The 23,728-nt window shown below is 46.1% G+C and overlaps 1 protein-coding gene across 18 annotated transcripts in view; it reads left to right on the top strand.

The window, feature by feature from the left end:
• The window catches only part of EPB41 (erythrocyte membrane protein band 4.1), a 95,109-nt gene that overhangs the window by 52,069 nt on the left and 19,312 nt on the right, over positions 1–23,728 (top strand). For 4 of the 18 annotated variants that reach the window (XM_082296789.1, XM_082296786.1, XM_082296782.1 and 1 more), the window contains exons 5-19: positions 1,411–1,453; positions 3,347–3,422; positions 3,893–4,111; positions 6,314–6,401; positions 6,939–7,091; positions 7,910–8,007; positions 8,346–8,518; positions 10,042–10,158; positions 11,394–11,522; positions 14,331–14,536; positions 16,302–16,358; positions 16,471–16,515; positions 17,272–17,334; positions 20,325–20,504; positions 22,431–22,481. In XM_082296789.1, the coding sequence (XP_082152915.1) occupies positions 1,411–1,453; positions 3,347–3,422; positions 3,893–4,111; positions 6,314–6,401; positions 6,939–7,091; positions 7,910–8,007; positions 8,346–8,518; positions 10,042–10,158; positions 11,394–11,522; positions 14,331–14,536; positions 16,302–16,358; positions 16,471–16,515; positions 17,272–17,334; positions 20,325–20,504; positions 22,431–22,481 (1,698 nt within the window). The remainder of the gene's footprint in view (positions 1–1,410; positions 1,454–3,346; positions 3,423–3,892; positions 4,112–6,313; positions 6,402–6,938; positions 7,092–7,909; positions 8,008–8,345; positions 8,519–10,041; positions 10,159–11,393; positions 11,523–14,330; positions 14,537–16,301; positions 16,359–16,470; positions 16,516–17,271; positions 17,335–20,324; positions 20,505–22,430; positions 22,482–23,728) is intronic. The other 14 variants (XM_082296785.1, XM_082296795.1, XM_082296794.1 and 11 more) reach the window with 13 other exon arrangements.

Raw genomic sequence — 23,728 nt, 5'->3', positions numbered from 1 at the left:
GCAGGTGGAGATACACGTGTGTATTCCTGGAGAGGGAGGGGTTGTAGGTGACATTTTCCACCTTGATATTTGGGGAATAAACCTTCCAAGGACCAGTAATTACCCACATGGACACAGCAGAGGGTGACAGTGGGATTAGGAGGTTGTGACAGGGGCTGGAGCAGCTGGTCACTATGGAGCAGCAAGGAGCTCATTGCCCTGAAAGGGAGGATTGTTTCCCACTGATTCATGACCCAGTGGGATAAAAGTGCTGTTAATTGCTGTTCCTATCATTGTCTGCTGGATCAGGCGGGGTGGGATGTATGACTGCACCCTGGGCTCACCCCAGTAACGAGCAGCTGTGGCACCAGCCCGGCCATGGAGATGCTCTACTCCGAGCTGTGGCCCTAAAAAGGCAGGAAGCCTTCCTTTCAAATGGATTTTGTATCCCCACTTTTATATGTTAGAGCAGCAGGCATATAAAAAGAGGAGATTAAATGCAAGTATTGCTGTCTCCCTGCCATGAAGTTACGTCTCCTTCTGGTCAGGAGAGATTAGCCTGGGGGATTCAATGAGTTAATTCCTTCACCTCGGGAGACCTGGACAGTCCAAATCCTGCTCAGAGCTGGTGAAAATGAAGAGGTGGTTAAATGTAGCCTCTCCAGGAGGGTTGTTAGCCCAGCGCCAGTGCCTGCAGCAGGACAGGCCCTGACCCCTGCAAAAGGGAAAGGCTCAGACCATGGAAAAAGCAGGAGTTGTGTTTTGAGGCTTACATTGCACCACCATCCCACAAAACCCCAAATTACAGAGGAGGGGGGAAAAAGATACATTTCTAAATTTGTAGCAGAGATAATTACTCGAAACTTGAGTCATAGTTAAATGAAGTTTATGTCACACTATAAAAAATTCCAGCCTTACTCAGGAATTGGGTGTTTTTACTCATATTTCAGCAATTAGGTCGTTGAAAACTATAGCTAATAATAGAAAGTCTTGGTGATCTTTGATCTGAATAGGGTGAGTAAGGAGACAGGGTGCTTAAAATGAATGTATCTGTCCTATTTACCTATTTTTAAAGGTTCTGGAGAAAAAAAAAAGGTGTTGCACAAGTGCCCCTGGTAGCTGGATGTGGCCATGGCCGTACCTGCTGCTCTGTTCTTGCAGCCCTAATATTCTGGTTTTTTTCCCCCTCTTGTTCCTCCAGCTTCCTTATGAGTCCCTGGTAGGTGAATGGTTGGAAATACACCCACTGAGACCGCAGCCTGGAGTAAAAGTAGCGAAAAATGTACCATCTCTCCAGTTTCCATGGCTGCCTTTGTGTCAAATATTGTCATCTTTTTTTTTTTTTTTTTTGCTGTATTTTTAGCAATTTGCAGCTTTCTGTGGTGTTTCTGGAATGTCTGGTAAACTGTGAATGTTTTTATCCTCTTACAGACGTGGCTGGATCCTGCCAAAGAAATAAAAAAGCAGGTTCATGGTAAGTAGATTGAATTTATCATGTGTGGGGAGGTGTGGTTCCTCCCGGTGAGCCATCCGGGGGGCCCAGGGATGGGGAGAGGTCAAGTGGATGGCTGGCAGGGATCAGCACAAGTTCAAGCAGTCTGTGCATCCTTTCTCTCCTTCTTAAGGACTTAGGGATGCTCTAGATTTAGGAAAAAATGTAATTTCCGTGGTAAAACAGCTTGGGGTGTGTTCGCCTGAAGCAAAGCCACACTGTCTGTGCAGTGCTGAAGTGGGGATGTGCTCCTTGCTGGAGGATGGGAAAATGGGTGTCAGTGGGAACCACTGAAATCCCAAAGGAGATTGGGAGACCCCGAGCAGAATTTTATGGTGGAACAAGGTTTTTTTATGGACTCTGGGGCTGGAATGAAAAATGGCTTGAGAAATACCAGCTCAAATACCAAATTGTATTTTAAGGTCTGCTAGCACTGAATTAGTTCAAGATGAGGACAGTGTCAAAATTAAATATGTTTTAGAGGCTTTTGTATTCTCTTGGGAGCAAGTCTGACTGCTTTGGAAGTAAAATACTGGTTTTGGGAAGGAAAACACTGTTTTACGGATGCTTTTGGTGGGAGGCCCAGGACAAAGTGTGTCATTAAGGCCAGATTAGGGGGGAAGCGCAGGGCTGTGGAGTAGGGAAAGCTCCTGGTCTTACCAACTTCTCTTGCAATCAGTAGCAGGGTGCGTGTGAAGGGCAGGAGCTGCTCCATCCATAGAATTCATCTGTGAGTGTAATAACAGCAGCCTGCTGTGGAATCTGGCCCCCTGAGATGGGTTAAATGGCAAATTACTTGATTTTACTCAAAGTGAAGCTATTTTGCATGTACATATGAACATGTGGACACCAGTGTGGGGTGGTTTAGGTAACCTCTGCTCCCTTCAATGTCATCTTGGAATCACTTGTTTTGAACTGTGTGTGATGAAAACAACGTGCCTTGTGTTTAATCCCAGTTATGGCATTGCATAAGAAGTAAATCCAGGAATGCTCCATTCCCCCTCTTCCCTGTGTGAGATTGGAATAAACCTCTGAGCGAGTTAAGCGCAGGGGTAGATCTTCTCTTTCTGAAATAAATCTTATTTCGAACTAGTGTTAAAGGGCACAGCAGGGGGAGATGTAACTATGAAAATCACTCAGTCAGGGCTGCTTTCTACTGGGAAATGGGATTATTTTCAAGGAGAAGGGAGAGTTACCTCTTCAGCTGTATCATACCACATATAATGCCAATTCTATGTGTGATTATGTGGTTTCTGGCCCAGTTAATGTCTGTAATGGTGCTATACAAGGTTTGCAACAAGATGTATTAAAGCAATTAGGTCTGGACTTGAAAAGCTCTTCCTATCCTGGTGCTTTCTGGCTTCATCCAGAGGTTGATGCTTGTGTTGGGCTGAGTTTAACCTGTGTCTGACCACCTGATCACAGTGCATTAGGCTGAGGAGTGATTTAGCACAGCCCTCCTCCAAATTTCAAAATTGGGTTGAGCAGTAAACCAGTCCTAAATTCAGTAGTTACATTCAGTGCCTGACCTCTCTCCATGAATCCCTTTTCAGTCAATGAAAAAACATGTCAGTCATTGAGCTTCTTAGCAAACAATTTAATTTTTGCCACAAGCTGTGGTTAATCCAGGTGAATTTCCCTGCCTTGCTTTTTTTTCTCCTGCTTTTCTTACCTCCTGTATATGAAGTCACATCTTACACTTACACAGATGTTAAGCTGCAGCCAGCTGTGAGAACGAGCGGTATCAAATCAGTGTTGCGTCTGCTGAATCCTGAAGATCAGATTGGATTTTCCCAGCTTTTTTTTATATCAACTGACCATCACAAAGCTGTCCTGGTGTGTTTATTTTTCTCAAGCTCTCCCTTGTCATTGCAGGAGGCCCCTGGGATTTTACCTTCAATGTCAAGTTTTATCCGCCGGATCCTGCCCAGCTGACAGAGGACATCACCAGGTGAGTCCCCTGGGAATCCTACTGCCGTATTCTTCTGAATATGGAATAGAAGTGTTTCATATTTGGGTGGTTTTGCCCTCCTTCAGCAAGGAGATCAGATGCCTTCACCTTTTGGAGGGGGTTTGGTTTGCTTTTAGAGGATGTGAGGATGCTCCCACTCGCCACTGGAGTCCATGTGTAAAGCAGTGTCATTTATAACCCTGCCATGTGTGTGTTTGTATAGAAAAGTAAATTCTTACCTTAGGTTTACCCAAAATCTTACCCAAGATTTTCTGGTCATTGTGTCCTTTGCAGAGTGGAGGTGACCTTGAATCCCCTAGTCCTCCATGCCGTTTACCTTGGGAATAAGTAAAAATTGGAAATGAGCGTTGTTGTGTGTTCATCAGTGGCATAAAAACAGAGACCCTGATCCTCAAGTTAATAAATTTCTCCTTGTTCTCTGTGAATAGTATTTTCCTTTCTGCCCCCAGGTATTACCTGTGTCTGCAACTTAGACAGGACATCCTTACAGGGCGGCTGCCCTGCTCCTTTGCCACCTTGGCCCTGCTGGGTTCCTACACGGTCCAGTCAGAGTTGGGAGACTATGATCCTGATCTCCATGGTCCAGATTACATCAGTGAGTTCAAACTGGCCCCAAACCAGACAAAAGAGCTTGAAGAAAAGGTTATGGAGCTTCATAAAACATACAGGTAAGGTGTGGTGGCTGGAGGCCTTGTTCTTACACAGCAACAGGAAATAAGGGAAATAATGGGATTTTCTGGTGTTTTCCCCACTTCTGTGAGATACAGAAAATCTGTGGATGTCCCATCTCTGGAAGCATCCAAGGCCAGGCTGGATGGGGCTTGGAGCAACCTGGGGTAGTGGAAGGTGTCCCTGCCCATGGCAGGGGTGGAACTGGATGATCTTTGAGGTCTCTTCCGATCCAGACCATTCTGTGATTCTGTGATGATTCTATGAACATCAGCTTTTAACAGAAGATCTAATACTTAGGACAAAATCTTTCTAGAAGCTGGAATTCTTTTTTCCTGCATGAAGAAGAAACTAAGTTTTTAGAAAGCACATGCAAAATCTTGCAATTATTTATTAACAAGTGCATTTTTCCCACAGAATAGCCATGAGAGTGGGGGTTAGTTCACGTGCAAATGCAAAATTGACTTGTTTTAACCTTGTACTTTGTCTTTTCTTAATATATTTCTTTGGGATCTGTGTAATTTTGGATTGTAGCTTGATCTCGTTTCTCTAGAGGCTGCAGTTTCTCTCTAGGCTACAGTGTACACACCGTAGCCTACAGCCTGTTTGGGGTGTTCTTCTACCACATTTGACGAGTAACATTCATTTCCTAACGTGGAAGGATTCCAGGTGATCCAGCAATTACAAACCTGCAGTTAAGTGTTTCGTAGTGCAGCCATGACCTGGGCAGGGGTGTCTGGTTCAGGTAGGGTTGAACAACTCCTAGGAGTCCCCTTGGTATCAGATTCAAGGGTGACAGTAACTAAACCTCTTCCTCATCTTATTTTGGGCACATCTTCCTTAAAGAGAAAAGAAGGAGCAAAGACAAGACTTTCTCACAGGCAGATGGGAACAAAAAACTGGAGCACAGTGGGAAGGGTGGATGTGGGCCCTGGCTGTGACCAGAGGTACAATTAACACCTCACTCAACCCTGCAAATCAATATTTTAAATTGATTCCCCTCCATTTACACTGAGAGGAGAGGAAATGAGGGAAAATAAGTATTGGGCCTCTGACAAGCTTCATAACTTGGAGTCAAAGGCCGCTGGCTATGCTAGAAGTGGTGGATCACAGTGCTGAATTATTCATGGCTTCATTAGAAGGAGGCTTCAAAAGGTATAAGATGTAGTTATATTTCATCTGTCTGCATGTGCAGGAGGAAGCAACAAGTCCCCGTTTAATTTCTGGTCCATATTCTGTGAACATTAAACTTCAGAAGATTTTCAGTGGGAATCCTAGAATCTTGGAATTGTTAAGGTTGTAAAAGACTTCGAAGACCATTGAGTCCAGCCATTTACCCAGCCCTTCCAAGCCTGTCACTAAACTATGTCCCCAAGTGTATCATCTATGTGTTTTTTGGACATTTCCAGGGAAATCTCTGCTAAACCATGCCCCAGCACTTGCTACTGTATTTGCAAAGCACAAGGCACATATCAAGATGGTGACTGCTCCTGGGGCCTTCCTACAGTGGACTTTGCCCCGTCTCTCACCACTCAAACCTCTGTTTACATCACACACAAGATGTATGTGAGTGCTCAGTAAGGAAGACATCAAAGGAGGGCAGAAAATGAAATGTATGCAGCTGAATCCTCTCCCAGCAGAGCTGTTAATGTACCACATACACCAGGAACTTATTAACAGGGACACTTCAATAACGTTGATAATGGCCTCCATTATCAGGATGTCTTTGTTAAATTGTGCCCCTCCTGCAGACAGGGCACCATCTGTTCCCAGAAAACCCCATATTCATCTGGTCCCCCGACTGGAATCTCTGCTGAGTGGTTTCAGCTGTCCGTGTGTTTGGTTTGGAGAACAATAGCTGGGTTTGGGGAGGTCTGGAGGCAGCAGGTCTGGGGGGACAGGACCTGTCACCTTTTGCTCAGTTGGGTTTCTTATGCTGAATCAAGTTTCGTCACCTCACTGCTCTTCCTCACTTCCTTCTCTAGTGTCTGTACAGCTTCACAGGAATAAAGTGCAGCCACGTTACTGGGATGTCTCAAAGCACAAATTTGGGCAGTCAGAGTGATTTAATAATTAGTCAGCTGGGCAAAAATTTGTTTGTATTGAAAGCAAAAGAAAATCTAAAGAATTTCATGAAGTCTGATCTGTCTCCTCTTAAAAACAGCAATTTTGAGAATACCAAGCCCTTTCTTTTTCTGCAGATCCATGACTCCAGCCCAAGCAGACCTGGAATTTCTTGAGAATGCAAAAAAGCTGTCTATGTATGGAGTTGACCTTCACCAAGCCAAGGTGAGAGCCAGCATGTGTGCACCTACCTGTGGATTTTGTAATTTGATTATCCTTCCCTTGCAGGAGCAAGTTTACCTGTTTCAGGAAACTCCTTTGGAAAGAGAGGAAGTATGGAAATACAAACATACAACAGGAATGCCTCAAGCATTCCTGCAAGAGAAGTGATTCTTTCTGGTTTCTTATTATTTATATGTCACAGGAAACTTTCCAAAGCTCCTCGTATAGACAGGTCCTTGCTCTGAGTAACTTAGAATACAATATATATTCCCTGCCACGTGAGCCTCTGTGCTCCAGGAAATGCAGGATGGGCCCTAGATGAGCCCTTTGGGCAACCAGCAGAACAGGAGAGAGCAGCAGGAGGGAGGAGGTTGTCAGGAAAAGTGTGAACGAGAAGGGAGGCTGGCCGTGGAGCTGGGAGCTGGAGTCTGGGTGGTGGGGAGGTGATTTATGTGAAGACCAGAGAGATAATTTGGAAGGCAGCTGTTGGCATGAAACTCATAACCCTGACACTGCTTAAATCCTCATCTGCATTCCCAGGACTTGGAAGGAGTGGATATCACTCTGGGAGTCTGTTCCAGTGGCCTTCTTGTTTACAAAGATAAACTGAGAATCAACCGCTTCCCGTGGCCCAAAGTCCTGAAGATTTCCTACAAACGCAGCAGCTTCTTCATAAAGATTCGGCCGGGGGAGGTACGGCTGGCTGCTGCGGGCTCCTGCCGTGCTCTGCTTCCCCGTGTGTGTCCCTGGAATGGAGCGGGGAGGGCTCAGGCCCTTCCCTGCGTGAGCGTGTGACATCGGGGTGTCTGACCCCGGCTGCTGCCGAGCCCGGGCAGAGCTGGAGCTGCAGCCCAGCTGGTGACAGTGTAACCAGCTGGTGACATCCAGCACCACCTCCTGGCATCCCCGGGTATTCCCAGCATCCAGGGAAACGCGTGGGAGGTTGACAGCTGAAACTGGGGCAGCGCTAACTACTTTTTTTGGAAACAGGGCAAGACAATGGCTCTTTGTCTTGCTTTCATTCAAAGAAAATAATTAAATATTAGAATGAGCTTTTCACCTAAGTGCAGGAGGCAGGGAAAGGATGCATTGATGCTACCTCTCATGAATGGGGAAATCCCTGGAGCAGCCTGGCTGCATCAGGGAGAGAGGCTACAATGGGGATCCACCTCTCTCCTCTTCTTCCTCCTTCTGCTTTCACTGCCATGACCCGGCCTCGCAGGGTGGTCAGTGTTTGACCCCAGCCCACAGCTGGGTGGTGTGACAGGGAGGAATAAATGATCTGACTGGCTGCAAAACCTGTGGCATGTTCCTCTGCAAATCCCGGTGCATCCTGAGGGATGCCCAGACTAGTGCCCAAAGCCCTCTCTTTCCTCTGACCTGAGATCCTGCTGCACGTTGCAGGGCAAGTTCAGCAGTTTGTGCCACAGCAGAACAGGGTGGTGGGCTGGGGACTGGGCCCCTGTCACATTTATTTCCTGCTATACCTAAATAACTGATATTTTCCACAGCAAGAACAGTATGAAAGTACAATTGGGTTCAAGCTACCAAGTTACCGGGCAGCAAAGAAGCTGTGGAAAGTATGTGTTGAACATCACACCTTCTTCAGGTGGGTTTTCTGAACAGTAGCCTCACCTTGAGTAACTTAGTGCTTGAATTTAACTATTGAAAATGAATATTGTTCTTTAGAGTTTTGGAAAAATTAAGTGAAATGGTTGCAGGGACTGTAGGTGTTTATTTTGCAGTAAATTTTAAGCAAGTTCTGCTTTTCAAGACTCATAAGACAGAGATCTTTGGGTCATGTAGATGTGAGACATTATTAGTACGTGCATTTTCCTGGCCGGGTGGATGCAAGGGATTCCTTTAATGTATATTTTAATTCCTCTTCACATGCCCCTTCCTCGCCCTGGAGGTGTGATTTTTAAATGGTGTGTGTGTGTCTTTCAGGCTGACTTCCACCGAGGCCATCCCGAAGAGCAGGTTCCTGGCGCTGGGCTCCAAGTTCCGCTACAGCGGCCGGACGCAGGCGCAGACACGGCAGGCGAGTGCCCTGATCGACCGGCCCGCGCCCCAGTTCGAGCGCACGGCCAGCAAGAGAGCGTCCAGGAGCCTCGATGGAGGTGAGTGAGTCCCTGCTGCATCTTCTCTCTCCCTTCTGGAATCACCAGGATGCTGAATTACTCCTTAAGGAACACCTGGATTCCCTGCTGTACAAAAATGCAGGCGTAACTTGTACTGTACTGTAGTACAAGACCTTGTTCCCACCCCTTACATATTTAGGAATTATGTGCCTGTACTGAGGCTGAATTGATGCTCAGTTGGTTAGAGCAGGGTGCTGATAACACCAAAGGGATGGATTTGTTCCCCATATAGGTCCTTCACTTAAGAGGTGGACTCGATGATCCTTGTGGGTCCCTTCCAACTCAGAAAATTCTGTTTCATCACACAACCTTCATTCACATCAACAAAACCAACCAACCAAAACAAAAACTCCCCCTACAAAAACCATAACAGCATCATCACAACACAGAACAAAAGTGGACAGTTTACACCAAATCCCTTGTCCCTTCAGCACAATCACAAGAAGAATTCTCCACGATTGTTCCACTCTCTAACATTGATCAGTACTTTTTCCCATTACCTCTCCCAGTTTTTATCTCAATATCACAGCAGTGTGAGGGCTGTTACGGGTAAATGAACGTCATCTCAGCCAGACCCAATACAAAAATGCAAGCCAAGGGTGGTCCCAGCAGAACTGACTGATGAAAAGAATGTAGCCGGGTGCTGAAGGCTTATGGCAAAGTTCTGTTTGTAAAGATATTTCTTCATTCAATCTCAAAGCATTTTCCTTTAGAAAATCGGGAATTAAGCCATTCTGTTTGTTTTGTTTAATGTAACTTCTTAAATTCCATAGTTTTACATGAGGGGGAGTTTTTTTGCCACGATGGAAACTTTTCTGGTGTCTCTTAAAGCGATGCTCAGGTTGGAGTTGAGGTGTGTCAGTCAGATGGGCTCATCCCTGAGATTTTTAAAAGAGATGGATAGCAGTAGAGGAGGCGAGGCATGGAAAAGGGAGTGCCTAAGTTTGATCCATGTGACCTGTATCACAGGGTGTTAAGATCCAGGGAAAGAGTATCATCCCTGTGCAGTGTGAGGATCCAGGGAAAGAGGAGCATCCCTGTGCACCACGGACACCTGATGGAGCAGGGACCATGTCGCTTCGAGCCCTGAATTTGTGCTGCAGCCTGGGGGCACCAGGGCTGCCCAGCACCCCATGGCCAGCAGCAGCCAGGCTGTCCCTGCTCCTGGGCTCAGTGACATCCTGAGCCTGGGCTTTGTGCCTCAGAACTGGAGGGAAGGGATGGTTCAAGCTTCATAAAGCAAATCCAAATTCCAGCTTCCCTGTGGTCTGGGCATGTGAAGTTCCTCAGGCACGGGGCACAGCAGCGAGGGGACCGGTGCTGCTGGTTTCCCCTCGCCCATGCCATTGACCCCAGATGAGTAGAGAAATTGCAGCTGCAGTGCTACACCTGGATGTCAGAGCTTGGAAAAGAGCCAGCCTGGGAATGTGACACTCCTGCCCCTGTTGATGTCTGCGCCTTTGCTGTGCGGGAGGTCGTTAATGTGTGCCCCATTTCTTCAGCTAAACGTGCGACTCAAAAGGTTGAGTTCAGAACCGTAGAGGAAGAGAAGCAGAAGGAGGTGGTGGTGGTTGAGGTTCCTGAACCAAAACCTGCGGATCAGATCCGAGAGAAGCCAGGTATAGCTGTGGTGGTGGCTGAAACTCTCTGCAGTGCCTTTCCTATCCTCTACATGCTTGTTCCTGACAATTCCAAGTTTCATCAAATCTGGTGGCTTTCTCTTTTCATTTCTTTGCAAGAAGAGTTTTGCAGTGAGGTGACACAGCCCAGCTCTGGGAGACTCCTTAAATTTCCACTTTGCACCTCATTAGACCATAATTCTTGTGGGGAGGTAGGGAAAAGATTAGGTTGTGCTGGCACTCGAGAACTCTCTTGTTAAATTTGGGTAGTTTTGTATATATGGATTTGAAAACTTTAAAGTTTGATCTTGAAACGTCTTGTGAAGCTTCTGAAATTCTTCATCCCAGGACCTCCTTGCCATTTTGGGTTGGGGTTTTTTTTGGGGGTTGAGAAATGCTACCCATTTTACTCTGTGGAGCTTGTATTTCTCTTAGGATAGGTACTATTAATAAATATGAATGTCCTTATGAGGTGTGTAGGTACAACAGCAGATTTGAATATTCGTATCACAGCAGCAGTGTTGCAAATATTGCAGTCTTCATCACTTGGGTAGCGACCACCTGTGGTGTGTTAGGGCTGCATATAATTCGCATGCAAATGCTTTGGGTACCCTCCTCCCACCCGGAATTTTTTACAGCGTACTTTTGACTGCATTACTGCTTTTCTAGTATCTAGATCAAGTTTTCATGAGGTGTGGCAAACTTCCCCACCATGGGCATTCCTTGAATCCTCACTAATCAGCATCTCCTGGTGGAGAAAGCCCGGTGCTGTAAAAGCAGAAGATGGGGAATTTCAGACACCAGGGTAGATTAGAAGTTCATCACTCAAATATGTTCAATTAAAAATGCTAGGTTTTAGATAGGATTTTATCTGGATGTGTTTTTCCTGGATTTTGCCAGCCAGCACCTGCCTCCCTCCAGACTTTGTGGGCGGAGCCCTTCCTAGTTCCACGCTCGAGAGCTGTTCATGTGTCCCACGTCCCCCTTCCTGGGCAAGGAGCCCGTAAAGCTTATTTTTGTGTTCTTTTCTCCTCTCATCCAATACACTGTTGGGTCTGACAGCATTAGAAAGACTGACACACAGTTCCATGGTGGGAAATTACTATTGAGCTGCCTCCAAACCTCCTTGCTTGTTCCCAGCTACGGAGAAGGATCTCCTCACTCCTTGCTGTGGTGACCGTCACGTGTCTGTGCGGGTCCCCAACCCCCATTAACACCTGCAAACCTCTTTCTAGCCAAACACACTCTTGAAACTTTTGAAATGAAACCCATTGCAGAGGAGGAAGAGGAGGAGGAGAAGGTAGAGGTGGTTAAGGTTCCTGTTGTCAAGCCAAAGTCAGCGGAGCTGGTGCAGCCGCGGTCAGGTACAGCCGCAGTGGTGTTTGGCAGCGGTGGCTCCTGTGCTGTTGCTGCTGGGGTGAAGTGATGCAGTGCTGTAGGACAGAGGTTACACTGGTTGTGGTGCTGTTTGTTGGCACTAAAATCACCCCGGCTTTGCCGTGTGCTGCTTTTCAGGTGCTCTGGGTGCAGTGAGGGGGTGCCGTGCCCTGGCTGTGTGTGCAAATGAGTGTGCAGTGGCCTCTTAATGCTCCTCCAATACTGTCCCTTCTTGTGAGGTTTGTTCCCCTGAGCTGTAGGAACGTGCAGTGCCTGGAAATCAGGTTAGGAGATCTGGGACTGCTGGAGGTCACCTATATTCCACTTAATTTCTTCGCTAGGGAGCTGCTACTTCCCTAGTTGGGGAACGATGTCAGAGCAACATCACTGCTGCAGATTCATATTAATCATAATTAAAAGTAGAGTTGATTATTTTTTATCAGGAAGAGGAAGTTGAAGCCATAGAGGGAGGTAACTGGGAGCATCACATGTTTCCTTGGTTAGTATGAAAACCACTGGAGGATGGTCATGGCCCCAAGGCTGCCAGAGCTCCAGGAACATTTGGACAACGCTTTCAGGCACCGGGTGGGATTGTTGGGATGTCCTGTGCAGGACCAGGAGTTGGACTTGATGATCCCTGTGGGTCTCTTCCAACTCCGCAGATTCTGTGATTCTGTATTCCATGGGATGTATGGCAGCAGATGGAACATCAGCTGGTGTCAGACCCGAGCACATCCAGGGCTCTCCTGCTGGAGCTGCCCCTTCTCATCCACCTCCTGCACTTTTCTTCATCCTGGCTTTTCTGCTCCCAGTAGGGACTGTTGGTGAGGTGATGGTGATCAGTCATAGAATTCTGGAATGGTTTGGGTTGGAAGGGACCTTAAGGATCATCCAGTTCCAACCTGTTTTATATCTCGTATTTTGGGGCAGTGCTTTTTACTGTGTTTAAATCATGTGTCAAAATAGCCAAAGGTGGTTAATCAGGAAAATGTAACTAAAATACAGTTCTGGCAGCCCAGAACTCATTGTTGGATGGCACAGGAAAAGCTTGGTGTCTGTTACCATTTTTCCTACATGTCTTGATGCTCTGGGAGAGCAGCAAGAGAGGTGGCCCTGCGGATTTACTGGTGGCAATATTGCTGCTTCCTCTTTAAGGTGGCATTTTAACACATCCGTAACTTTTTTAGCCAAACGTGATCTTGGCAGTATTGAGATAAGCCCAGTTGAAGAGGAGGAGGAGGAGGAGGAGGAGGAAGAGAAAATGATGGTGGTGAGAGAACTAGAACCGTTCCCGAAGGAGTCAGGTACCACCTCAATGACAGCTTTGCACTCCCAGCATCCTCCTCATCCCGGCCATCCCTGCCATCTCACCTCTGTACAACCTTCCCAGCCGCTGTCACTGCTTCCGTGACATAAATACACTGGGACACAGCACCGACTGTCCTTCGAAGAGGCCAGCACAGTGTCTGGGTCACAGAAATGAACTGCTGTGCTGAGGAGCAGGGAGAGGGCGGAGCTGGCAGTGGTGGGGTGGGTTTTAAGGTTGCTTACAACAGGATGTGGTGTCCAGGAGTTTGTCTTGAAAGTGTAATTCCAGTCTCTGGAAGCTCAGGTTCTTTTTTTCCCCTCCACCTTGTACATTTTTGGCCATGTGGATACTTCATGCTCTCTGTGTTTTATTAAGACACAGATGAGATGTTGTTACCTTTTCAGTACAACGGGAGTTCTTACTAAGGAGTTGCTTGAAATGACAATTTTTATTTTAACACCAAATTTTCTAGTGTCTTTGACTGACTGGCTGGACACAAGTGACCTCCTGTTGGCCGGAATAGGATACACAGTATGATCCTGCTGCAGACTGTGGCTTTGGGAATATGAGACCACATCAAAGATATTATTTTATGTGACAGGGTATCATTTTGGTGAAACATCCCTAAAAACCAACATCAGGAGAACCAAATAGCTTATTGTATCCCTAGGTACACACAGGAAATTAATTTGGGCTTGCTTTGTCACGCAGCTCTGGCTTGAATATTTCTTTGGGGTCAGGCAACTACCTTGCAAATCAGGAATTGAAAGAAATGAGTAGGCAGTTGATTTTATGTGGACCTAGTGCTTGTATTTATGACTGTCATCCTCTGAAAAGATGATTTTTGGCAGCATGCTGTTCATTTCTGCACTGTCACTGGCCTGGAGGTGCTGGGTATCTTCCCACCGCGCTGCCGTGAAGATACCCGGTTCAGACACGCAGCCCCAGCCTGCCTTGAAACCCACCGGGAAGTTGCTGACAAGGTTTCTAGAGCAATGCTTGTTGATTATTTTTTGGGGAGAGAGAGGAAAGCCTGTGTTTTCTCTTCCAGAAGCCATCTGTTTCTGGTTGAGGAGATGCCCATGAGTACAGAACTCCTCATGCTGTGTCTTTTCTAGTTGCATTGGAGTGGAGTCTGTGTCAGTTGTGTGTGAAGGACCCAGAAATCCATGGCACAATGTCAAAAATAGATTTGCCTTTCTGGTGTGGCTTCTCTGCAGAGTGCAAGCTTGCTTTTTGTAAACCATATGGTGTGGGGTTTTATTTGATTTTATTTTAAACCATAAGGAAAATAATCTCAACTCTCCCGTACTAAACGCACAAGCTGCTTTGCTCAACATCTTTATTTCTTTTCCCTTTTCTTTTGTCCTCCTCCTCCTTCTCCCTTTCTTTTTAAATGACAGCACTGTAATTTGGAAAGACTTTGCATAGTGCTTTGAAAAATTACCTGCTCTGAACCTTGTCCCTGTCTGTCCCCCATCCTCAGCAGTGGCCGTGATAACCCCAGAGCGGAGTCCCCGGCCCACCTCAGCCCCGGCCATCGCTCAGAGCCACCCCGCAGAGCCAGCCCCAGCTAAGCCTGACGTGAAGGACGTGGCCACATCTAAAGTAGGGAAGGAAACAGCAAAACTTGATGTGAGACGTGAAGAATTTCCACCGGAGAAAGCCAAGGAGCCAGTGGATGCCTCAAGGGTAGGTCAGAGCAGAGTCTCTTGGGAAGAGCCAGGGTGGAGCATCACTCGAGAAGCCACCCCAAAGCAGGAGCTCTGTCCTGGGAGATGAGGGGTTTATCCCTCTCCCAGGTGTTGCGTTGGAGCAGGCATGGGGGTCTGGGTGCCAGGGAAATCCCAGCCCTGGCATTCCAGGTAGAAGAAGGAGCTCCAGGGCAGACGGGTTTTGGTGGTTGTAGTCAAAGCAAGTGCAGCCTGCTGATAGATGGTTAAAAACACTGGCAAAAGCTGCACGTGGTCATGGAACTGGAGTTCAGGGCTCACCCGTGGTCAGGCTGTACCCCCCAATTCCTGGTATGACAGCAGGAGGGAATTCAGTGAAATCAGTGATAATGGATCTGGTCTGCAGCTCAGCGCCAGAATGTTTTTCACATTGATAGGCTTTTGCTGGGAGAGCTGGTAATACAGTGCTGCAAACTGGACTAAAACTTTAGTTGAAAATGATACTGGTGAGACCTTGGGGAGTTTATTGTTTAAATTCAGTACTTTTAACCATTATTTGATCTTTCTACAAGTGCCTGAGGTCTTTGCTGGGGTTGATATGTGTGTGCTGTTCTAATAAGTTGAAATAATGTGCAAAATTATTGTTGATACTACAGTGTCCTTAATATTCTGCAGATCTTACTGACTTTTTGAAACCTTGCAGTGGTGCACCAGAAGTGTTTGCCTTGAGACCCAATTTTCACATTACTCCAAAATTTAGCTGCTCTCAGCATTGCTGGAGCCACATATTCTATAACATATCACACAGTGGGTCTTGTGTGAACATCTCCAGGGAAGATTCCTATTAATTAAGGTTGGGAGAGGAAGGTGAAGAAAGGGCAGTTGCTTCAAAAAATCCCATGGCCTGTGTGAACAGTAATTTTTAAATGAAAATGCCGAAGGGAACTTCAGGCTGTCACTGTTGGGTGGGAATCGGAGCACAGAATTCCTGCCCTGCTGTTCCTGCCCAGCTGCTCCCCCTCCCTCATGTTACACTGAGAACGAGGAAATTTTACTTATCCCATCTCACTTATTACAGGTTTTTTCCTAAATGCTTAAACATTGGATTTTTTCCCCCCTTTAAATATAGATGTGGGAGGAAATTGTGGATTTAAACGTGCCAAATTTACTGTTTCTCCAATGGAGCTGCATCACTTCTTTTAACACCCACTGATGCTTTTGCCTTCAGAGTCCTTTGCAATCCAGTTTCCCTAAAATACTTCCCTTAGAGTGTTAAGGCAATCTTGACTCTCTACTTATGGACAGGAAAGAACTTAATTTGTGATGTTAGGCTTGGTTTTGTAGCTATGCCTGTTCTTACTGCCTCTGCCAACATAATACCTGTGATATAACCAATAATTTCTGGGTTTGGGAAGGTCTGTGTTAATTTGAGCATGTTGCTTTGTTTGGATTTTCACTGGGAGATCCAGCTGCAAACGCCATTTGAAAACATTGCCTGGCCAAGCTAATGCAAGTGGGAAGCCCTTCTTCAGAAGCACTGGAGAGCACTGGTTTCAAATACAAATAATTCTCAACCTGGAGGAATTATTTAACATGCTGTTGACTAACAGAGTGCTGGGGAGCTGCCGTGTCATTAACCCCTGCCCAGGGCTGCATGTTGGTTTTTGCATGTTCCCCCAGCACTTCAAAACCAACTTTATGCAGCCGTGTTTGGAAACTAAATGGTTTCTTGAAACAAATCTACTAACAAGAAATGTTTTTACCAATTTATTTCTTAAATGTAGGTGAGGAAAACACACATTGAGGTCACAGTCCCCACCACGAATGGTGCCCAGCCCCAGGTTTGTGCTAATAATTCAGTTTAGGTTGTTCACACTTTTTTTTTTCCAAGGTTCAACGTAGTTAAATGAACCAACAACTCTTTTTTTTTTTTTTTTTATCACTGCCCAACAGCAGCAGCCTGCAGAAAAAGAGGAAGAGCTGATAAGAATGAGGAAGGTTAGCCATTTTACCCTTTCACTAGCCAAATTTGCCATGTCATTCATGCATCTGTAACCTGTTTAAAAAGACAATGCTCCAATTTCTTCATGGGCTTTAGGTTGGGGTGTTGATTTTCTTTAAACTAGCAAATACTTGATTTGGAAATTAATACCTTTTTGTCCCATAGACAACCTGATGGCTAAAATTATGCATGTTGAATGTTCAAAAGAAACACGCTTGGTTTGATTTATGACATTTCTTCTCTGTAACAAACTTAGTTAGAAACTAAATGTAGCCTGCATTGCAGGAAATGCAAAAAAAAAAACAAACCAGGAGAAAGCTTTTTTGGTATTAAGTAATAGGGAAACATCCAAGATGGGAAAGTGGTTAAGGTGCAGTTGCTGTGCACTTCGGGACCTCGTGAAAATGCCATCAGGCAGTGCAGCCTCAAACCCAAGGGTGGGCCTGCATCTCTCAGGAATGTGGTGCGGTGACTGTTCGAGGCTTCCACAGAAAACCAGGAATTGTCTCTTTGTGGCCAGAGCCAAGGCCCCCTGGGAGCTGTCTCTTTAAAGGACTCATTGCATCTCCCATTCTCCATGTGCCAGACCCCATTCCCAGCGGGAATTCCCACCCCACGCTGCCACAGCGCTGCACTTCCAACCTTAAGTTAACTTTTTAATTTGCCAATTTATCGATCCCGCAAGACCAACATTTTAATTTTTTGTGCTTTTTTTGTTTGTTTTGTTTTCCCCTTTTCTTTCATTTTCACAGAAGAGATCAAAGAGGCTAGATGGTGAAAACATTTATATCAGGCATAGCAATTTAATGTTGGAGGTTTGTATGAACTCAAAGCTTTTTTTGAGTTGCATTTGCTAAACCTTCTGCATCTGCGCTGAACTTCTTCCTCTTCTGCTGCTGCCTTTGTTTTTGCATGCTCTTGCATGAAAGACCTTTTGATTTGATTTGATTTTTTAATTGTGCTTCTGCATGGTGACAGTAAACATGATGATTTGCAGGCCTTCTTCCTTCTTCCTCTTCTGACTTTCATTCTCTCATACCTACCCAAAATACATGATTGGCAGTGCTCAGATCTGTTCTGGGATCCGCTGGCTGCTCAGGGGGTCATGGATTGTAATGGGGGGCTCACGGACCAGATTTTCACTGCTTGAAACAAATTATTTTCCTAGGGGAAAAGTCGGTCTGTGAAAATATAAAATTCAGGATGAGCTGCAGGTGAAATTGGAACAGATTGCCCAGAGCAGCTGTGGCTGCCCCATCCCTGGAGGTGTCCCGAGGCCAGGTTGGATGGGGTTTGGAGCACCTGGGGTAGTGGAAGGTGTCCCTGCCCATGGCAGGGGGAAAATGGGATGGGCTTTAAGGTCCCTTCCAACCCAAACCATTCCAGGATTCCGTGAAATTGTCAACTCTGTGGTGTCCAGGCCAGCACAATGTCCATGTTGCTTCAGGCAGGAGGGATCCTTTTGGATGCTGCAGTGGTGTTTACAGCTTTTCCATCCTCCTCCCAGCCCTTCCTGGCCTTGAACCGCCTCACCACCCCTGGGCCTCATCCTACCTCAGTGCCAGGTCCCTGTGGATCTGACAGAGAGGCTCAGTGGTCACCGGTGGCTCATCCTTCCACATTACAGCTCTTCCCTTTGGATTTGGGAGCCCTTTGCACTTGGTTTCACCCAAGCTCAGTCTCAGAACAGACCATGCCAATCATATATTTTATTTTTTTTAATACACTCTGTTATGGCAGATGTTTTGTGGCTTCTGATACTCTGGTCCTGTGTTATGTGTTTCTACTCAAACTTGCAGCACCAGCAGCTTATAGAGTTTCCCTGGTGGTATCTCTTGAAAGTGGAGTGTACTAACTGCATTCTCCTCATCAGAATGTTCAAAGTTTTGCAGCTTCTGTGTGGGTTTCTTTGGAGTTTTTTTTTTTGTTTGTTTGTTTGTTTGGTTGTTTTTTTTTTTTTTTTTTTGACTGCTACTACATAGAGCTTTGAGTCACAAGTGAAGGGTCTGCACATGATAGGCAGAGTTCGGCCACTGCCAGAGCGCTCTGAAGACCGTGCCTGTTGCTTTTTCACCCAACTCAAACAGCTCCAATTCCCCAACCGCAAAGAGAGCTTTGTCATTGCTTCTAACCCCCTTTTTCCTGTCAGTGCAATACTTGCCTCTGAGCCCTTTCCCTCCCCACTCCCCTTCCCACAGTTCTGTTGCAGGTGCTCCAGCCCTCCCCTACAACTGGGCTGACCCCCTTTACTCCCTTGTTTTTTTAATCCATGCACTTGGCAGATCAGATATTTTCCTGGCAGACCTCACCCTCCTGAAGCTGCCTGTTGTTTTTACTGAAAGCCTTTTAATGCTCCACGTGCTCCGGGTTCCTGCAGAAAGGGCAAAACAGGAGGAAAAGGGTGATGCTGAGCAAGCTGGTTCCTCAAGGTGCTCCCCAGACCCAGCTCCACGTAGCTCCTCGTGGCTTTGGCTCCTCTGCCAGCCCTCCCAGGCCCTGCTCCTGCACAGTGCTGGAAAGCCAAGGGGGTCCTTCTCTCTTCTCTGAGCCAGGAGCAGCTGTGGGGTTCTTGGATCAGCCAGGGATTTACCCCAGAGTCCACAGCAGACTCATTTCTGCTTTCTTCTCCTACCTAACAGGCACCTGCCTTGTACTTTCATCTAGGATGGAAGCCAAAATTTGTTATTTTCCCCCCAGAACTGTGCCAAAAAGAGTAAATATTGTTAAAGAGGCATTTGGGGTCTAGCTCTGTGGAGGGAGGGTGTTGTGTTCTGGGTGAGTGGCTGGAATGAAGATCTTTGGGTGAGCAGCAGGAATGAAGATCTTTGGGAAGGCCCCTCCTTTAGGGCTGCGTTTGCTGTCCCATCTTCTGAAATCGATGGGCTGAGTAACAACTAAAAGCACAAAAACAATGAAATTTCCCGGCGATGCTTTCACTGATCTTGATTTCCCCCTTTCTTGCTGCTTTTTGGCCCTGTCCAGAAAAGTTGTTGTTTGGCTTATGCAAAAGCTTTCTTTTCTACAACCTCTGGTTTGCATGCAAGGAAGAACTACTTTCAACAAGTTGACTTGCCTTGAAGTCTGTGTGTTTATGCTGTAAACTGGCATCAAAGAGTAAAAACGTGACTTTTTCCAGATGAAAAATTTTAGCAGGAGTTTCTTGATTGATCGAGCATAAAATAAATTTTCTGTTTGATTTTTTTTCAAAAAAAATCATCTCATCTTCATTTCTGAAGTCTAAAACCTCCTATGGTAGCTCCTGGAGGAATGAGATGAGAGGGAGAAGAAAAATGCTAATGGGGATATTCTAGAAGCAAAGATAATTCCTGCTAGGATAAAAGAGAAACAGGTATGAAGAGAGTAAATAAAATTGGGAGAACATTGTCTTGATCATTAATTGTATTGATACCTGGAAATACTCAGGCTAGCAGAGGGAAAAGAAAGCAAACCCACACAGTTTAAAGATGTTAATTTAAATAACCCAAACAAAAACCTAGTCTGGCAACTTTAAAGAATCCCTTTTGGGGAAAATCCATGAGTTTCCAGCTCAGCTGTCATCTGGTTTGGTGTAGCTTGAGATGAACCAATGGCATCTCCCGCTCCTGGAGGAGACCCCGTTCCGTGATCGCTCTTTATCCCAATTAATCCAAGAGGAGGAGAGAGGATGCTCCCTTTGTGTGTTTGCAGTGTGAGCACAGTTTGGGAAGTCGGCAGCAGCTCTGCTGAGCGCAGCTTTGCTAAGCACAGCTTAGGCAGTCCCAAGCCTCTCTGTGTCCCCTCACTTACCCTGTCCTTTTGCTGATAGGATCTAGATAAGACCCAGGAAGAAATAAAGAAGCACCATGCCAACATCAGTGAGTTGAAGAAGAACTTCATGGAGTCCGTCCCGGAGCCTCGGCCGAGTGAGTGGGACAAACGTTTGTCCACTCACTCCCCTTTCCGAAGCCTCAACGTCAACGGGCAGATTCCCACGGGAGTGGATGGAGTGAGTACCTCGACACAGGGTGTCCAAGGGGCGGCTTTGCAGTGTGGGGTTCAGCCTCAGCTCCCCTTAGCTTCTGCTTATTTTGAATTGTAACACTTAGTAGTGACTTGTAACATGCAGAATGTTCTCTGAGAGAATCAAAGCTTTAGTCACAGTGTCATAAAAATCTGATTTTTTGGTAGAGAAGGATATAAGAATCCCTTGACTGGCATTGAAGTGTTGTTGTCAGTGTGATGCTAGAGAGCACTTCCCGTGGCTGATTCGGGGACTGGCTCATTCCTGGATCTCCCCAAAATGTGGAAAAAACCCTGGCAAGCCAGAAGTCCAAAGACCTAAATTATTACTTCAGAGGTAATATTGCAGATAACCCAGTGGAGAAGCACTGGGTTATCTGCAATGGGATGGGCTGATTTTTCCAAATTCACTTTATTCTCCACTTAATCTGGTGTGTCATTGGGTTTAGACTTGCATTAGGAACTCCAGGTGGTGATCTGCTGTGGAGGCTTCGAGAAGACTCCTTGGGTGGCCACAGCAGGGCTGTTCAAACGTGATAGGAATCTCCCTCCTTCCAGGAACTGTGTGTTAGTAACCACATACACTCACAGTTTCTCAGCTAATTTCCTTAAAAAGGTAATTTTTCAAGGAAAAACCAGTCACCAACTGGTTTCTTCTTGGCTAACAGACACCTCTGCGTCATATTGGTGATAACTGGCTCAGATTTGGAGCTTGTGAGTAAAACTGTAGTTAGTGCCTGTGGTAATCAGTCTTTTAAGTAGTAAATGCAATTTTTTATTGCAACGGAGAAATTGCATCCTGACTGCAAGTAGGGGCAATTGAAGACTCTCCTGGTTGAAAGCCCAGTTTTTCCCTTTCTGTCCCACAGCCCTGCAGATGAACTAGTATTTAATCTTCAAACAAGGCAGATACTTATTAATCAGGAAATAATCTTGCAGTGGATGGAGGGTTATTGGAACACATACAAGGGCTTTAACACCAAGTTTACTACAGGCTCCTCAAAGCTCGGAGTAAAGCCAGGACAGCTAACGGACTTTTTTTGCCTGCTAGAAAAATGAGATCCCCAAAATGAACTTAGTCAGGGTTGGTTGTTAGAGAATCTCAGAATGGTTTGGGTTGGAAGGGAATTTAAAGCCACTCCCTGCCATGGGCAGGAGCCCCTTCCTCTGTCCCAGGCTGCTCCAAGCCTTGTCCAACCTGGCCTTGGACACTTCCAGGGATCCAGGGGCAGCCACAGCTGCTCTGGGCAATCTATCATTGGGATTACCCTGTTTAACATATGGATGGACTTTGCCCTCTTGCTGAGCCTCAGCATAGATTCCCCAGGAGTGTGGGTGGCAGAGCTCTGCTCACAGTGCCACGTGGGTTTTGGGGTGTGGGTGGGATAGAGCAGAGGCTCTCAAGCTCCACAAATTCAGTTCAACAATGTTATTCTTGGTTTTTATGAAGAACTTCTTGCAAGGTGACCACACTGAGATCTTGGAGGGCTGCTGGTCACCGTAACTGGATGGTGTGGGCTTGTCCCACCTAAGGCTGCTGTGGGTCTGCAGCACTGCAAGAATTGGTGTCAGCCCAGGATTTGCATTTCTGGAAATTTCTTCTTAATCTGGTCCTCTTTGAAGTTGATCTCACTTGGAGGTGGCCATGTCCTGCTATGAACTTCCAGAAATGCATCTTCCCCAGGCACTGATTGGGGAGAAAGTTTTCCCTCACCTGCATGTGTTGAAGGATCATAAATCAGATGGTAATTTAAGGATGGTAAATCATTGTGCAAAGCCATTGCTCCTGTTCATGGTGGTACCTTCACCCTGCCTTAGTGGCCAAAGGGTTTTTTGCCAGGGGCCACTTTTCTGCTATTCCTGTATGTTTTATTACGAGACAACTGAACCTTAACACGCTTTGTGTGTCCAGGTCAAGAAAGTCACTGTCCCATCTTCTGAGAGACAGGTTGGTGGGCTTGAGGTAAAGCTGCTGCTCTGATCTGTGCTTCTGAACCAGACTTGCTATTGCAATGGCACCGAGCAAAAACTCAACAGCAGCTGCTGGATAACATTTTTCTTTTGGCTACATGAAGTAGTTTCATAACTCACACCCAGAGGACTTTGGCACTGCTGCAGCTTTTGCAGCTTTCAATTTTTGCTTATTTTGGTGCATGGCTGGTTCGAAAAAGCTGCATGACCGATATAACCGTGTATTCGGAGATGAAAGCAATTCTGAAAATTTAACTGTTCCCTGTTCTTTTTATGTTGTCTTTCTTTCCGTTTTTTTTTTTTTTGTTGTTGTTGTTTTAATGATCATGTTACTCTTGCATTTTATATTTTCTTTTGCTGCCCAGTCTCCCAGCTACTTTCTCCCGAATTCTCACCACTTAGGGGTGTGCAAAGAACCAGTCCCAAAATACCGCACTGACCAGCGGAGGTTGGCTCAGCTGAGGGAGCTTAGAGCCAAGTTTTTCCTCTCCTAAATACACTTGGGTTTGACCAGGGCTGGCAAACTAAAGGGATGCAGAGTTACGGAACAGCAACATTCCCACAGTCTTTTCTTTCTTCAGCAGAAGTGCTGAAGCCCTTGCATGGTCCTGTGTGCTGATTTACTCATTCCGGGTTTTTATCATTCTTTAGACTCCAGAAACAAAAATGTTAAACACGGAGCAGAATTCCAGGAGTTTGCACTGTTCCTACTGCCATCCTGCCCGTTCCATGCGTGGGATTTCTAAGATTTACAGTTTTTCACTTGTTCCGGTAGAATTTTCAAACCAATCGAAATTTTGATACTCTGGTCAGAACTTTGGAAAACCGTTTTGTTTCTGCTCTGCAGTCTGGCTGTTCCGTGGGATTTTCCAAACGCTGGGTGTTAAGGGCACTGTAGATTAGGAAGCTGTCAGAGACCACATTTTGTACTGCACCATTCCTGTTTCGAATGCCTCAAACCTTTTTCTCAACCATTCCAATTCCAAAACACTCTGGAAGATTTTGAGAATCCACTTTTCTGGGAGGGCAGGCACCAAACACCCATGATCCTGATGCAGATGTTGATGAGCTGTGCAGAGAGGACATGGTTCTGTAGCTCCAGGGCTGGTGTGACCCAGGTCACCAGTGGCTCTGCTCCCCAGGGCAGTTTATTTTATGCTGAGAAGAGCTGCCCTAACGCTTTGCACATCTCCAAGTGTCATTTTGGGCACTTTCCATCTGTCATTTTTGTTCATCTCT

The sequence above is a fragment of the Coloeus monedula genome, assembly GCF_965178545.1.
Source record: "Coloeus monedula genome assembly, chromosome: 24".
Classification (NCBI taxonomy): domain Eukaryota; kingdom Metazoa; phylum Chordata; class Aves; order Passeriformes; family Corvidae; genus Coloeus; species Coloeus monedula.
This window is presented reverse-complemented; position numbering and strand designations above follow the sequence as displayed.